The 2,905-nt window shown below is 42.7% G+C and overlaps 1 protein-coding gene across 1 annotated transcript; it reads left to right on the forward strand.

Annotated features, from left to right (window-relative positions):
- Positions 1–2,024: 2,024 nt before the first annotated feature.
- LOC107952391 (uncharacterized) lies at positions 2,025–2,624 on the forward strand. Its single transcript, XM_016887651.1, has one exon. It carries the CDS (start codon positions 2,025–2,027, stop codon positions 2,622–2,624), a length of 600 nt encoding a protein of 199 aa, XP_016743140.1.
- The last annotated feature ends 281 nt before the right edge of the window (positions 2,625–2,905 follow it).

Raw genomic sequence — 2,905 nt, forward strand, 5'->3', positions numbered from 1 at the left:
CCATAATAGGCAAAAACTGAATGTTGATGCTATATGGTAGGAACTTGTGTGTGAGCATGAATATGAATGTGACTGGGCCTAATGGGCCGTATACAAGTGATTTGGGCCTAATGGGCCATTTGAATATGATTGGGCTTAATGGGCCAGATACAGGTATGTGAAATTGTTTGGGCTTTGTAAGGGGTTTTGGGCCTAGTATATGATATCCACATAAGGCTTAATTAATATATTGCGACCAGGGACAAGTCAAAGGGTTAAGGTGTGGCAACGGATATATGCATGTCTAGTATTGGATCTAGAGAAAGCTTGGTACTTAAGCGGTCTTAATGACTCACCTTCTCTTCTCTGGAATCCTACCTGGTGCATAGTGTTCATTCATCTTAGCTCACAGGACTCCTTAACGGGCCAAGGTAAGTGAAATCCATAATTAAGGGAAAATTATCAAAATGCCTTTAAGGGCAAAAATGACGAAAATACCCCTAGGTGTAGAATATAAGTTTTATGGATGTGACATGCATACATATGATATTCTGCTTAAGTTGCATATGGATGGGGATTATAGAACGGAGGAAGTATATGAGGATCGCATGGTTGCTTGATAATCATGGATCCGACAATGGCTTTTAAAGCCCAATATGTAAATGAAGGTAGTTTGGCAACTGAGCTACCATGGTGTGTGGGCTAGGTGGGTCGATATTTATATCCCCACATGGTGTGACGGGGGACGGAGCTGGTGTGTAGTAGATGGGTAATTTGGATGGGATTGCATTACATGATTGATGAATGATGTTTTTTTTTCTTGAATGCTTGTTTTTGCCGAGGGTTGTACTCACTGAGTTTGCAAAAGCTCACCCCCTCTTTTATTTTATTTTCAGGTGATGCTCAGTAGGAGGTTCGATATTTGGAGGTACTTTGGGTGGCCGGCTAGTAAGATAATTCAGACTTTGTTTTTTTTAAGCATTTAAGTTTTTATTTCTTTTTAAGTGTGTTCAGATCAGATTATAATAAGGGTTTCATTATGTTAGTATTACTTGAATTATTATTATTTTCATTGTAATTATGAGAAGTTGAACATAGATTTCTTAAATTATAGTATGCCTTTTCTACATTTCTGCAACTAAATTTTTAAGTGACATGTTTTCATCAAATCTTATGTTTCAAATAAGTGATTGAAAGGAGTTTATTTTTAAGATGTTCTTTGATTTTAAGAAGGGTTTTTAATGAAAACACGATTTTCGGTAAAACACTTCAACGTGACACACCAGATTTGGCCATAGCATCTGGGCTGGGCTTGGGGTGTTACATTTAGTGGTATCAGAGCCTAGGTTGTAAAACTCGAGCTGTGAAGTGTGCTTTCTTACTATTTGGTTTCCTTTTCCGTTTAAAAAAATTGGATTACACTGTTATGGAAAAGGGAAATTTTGCTTAGCGGCACACCGAGTCTCTGACGTCGAACCAAGTAATTATTCTTATTCTTAAGTTTGTTTAAATTGTTATACAGTCGATAGTTAGAGGGCTACTTTAGATGATTTTGATAGAGTGGAACCAAAGCCCGTAGGAACTTGAAACTGTAAAGGATTTTCTAAAACAATCTTCTCTTTAAATATTTTCATAAAACATAGGTGTAATTATGAAACTAACTAAGACTTCGTAAAAAAATTTTAATTCAGAAAACTCACAAATTGACGATGAGCGCTAGAAGAGGTACGAGAGGTCGTGGCCGAGGCTGCGGAGGTGTTAGGGCTGAATCGTCGGCATCGGGCCATATGCCTGATGTTGGAGTAGAAGAGGCTCTGACCTCACCTGTGGCTAGGAATGGACAGTATGGTCTAGTTGCGGGAGAAGATGCATTGTTGCAGGCAATGCTTAGGATTTTGGAAAGGGTCGTTGGGCCCAATAATGGCAACAAAAATTGGGGTTCCATTCCAGAACGACTTCGATCGAACGGGGCTGAGATTTTTAAGGGCGTGGCTGGTGTGGCTCCTAATGTGGCAGAATATTGGTTGGAGGCCACTGAAAGGATAATGGAGGATTTGGACTGCTCACCTGGGCAAAAGTTGAAAGGGGCGGTGTCATTGCTTAGGGAGGAAGCCTACCAGTGGTGGTTGACAGTGAAAGAGGGCACCCAACCGGAGCGGGTCATCTGGGAGTTTTTCAAAGCTGCATTCCAAGGGATGTATGTAGGTGCAAGCTATGTGGACACTAGGAGGAAGGAGTTCTTGAACTTGACCCAAGGAAATAAATCGGTGGTGGAGTATGTGGCGGAGTTTCTACATCTTAGTAGGTATGCCAGAGTAATGGTGGCAACAGACTATGAGCGTTGCATTAGGTTTGAGGACGGACTGAGAGATAGCCTTAGGGTATTGATAGCTCCACAAAGGGAGCGAGTTTTCTCAGAATTGGTGGAGAAGGCAAGGATAGCGGAAGAGGTAAAGCGCGCTGAGCTCTTAAATCGGGAGAAAGAAAGGGGTAAGAATAAGAGGGAAGCTGAGACTCCGGGTGTTGGACAGATGCCTAGGGCTAGGGCCAAAGTTAATGGGCCAGATAGAGTAAGGCCCCCTGCTATTAATCTAGGGGTGCCACTTTGTGCTGATTGTGTGAAAGGTCATGTAGGCGAGTGTTAGAAGAGGATGGGAGCTTGTCTAGCTTGTGGATTTATGGAGCATAGGATCAGGAATTGCCCTAGAATGTCAGCTTAGGTGCCAGTTGTGGACCAAGGTGGTGTACAACCACCGAGGGGTGCTTAGCTACCGCCAAGAGGCCGTGATCAGGCCAGGGGTGGAAACGGTTTGGGTCGTGGAGCACCAAATAGACGTGCTGGTCATGCTGAGGTGAGACAGCCAGCTTTGGTCTATGCAGCACGTCGTCAAGAGGATGGACATGCTCCGGAGGCGAATAATGGTAC

This window comes from Gossypium hirsutum, chromosome A02 (genome assembly GCF_007990345.1).
Source record: "Gossypium hirsutum isolate 1008001.06 chromosome A02, Gossypium_hirsutum_v2.1, whole genome shotgun sequence".
Lineage (NCBI taxonomy): Eukaryota > Viridiplantae > Streptophyta > Magnoliopsida > Malvales > Malvaceae > Gossypium > Gossypium hirsutum.

What these genes read in the sequence shown, in the direction of transcription:
- LOC107952391 (XM_016887651.1), top strand. Translation starts at nt 2,025, where the DNA reads ATGGAGGATTTGGACTGCTCACCTGGGCAAAAGTTGAAAGGGGCGGTG.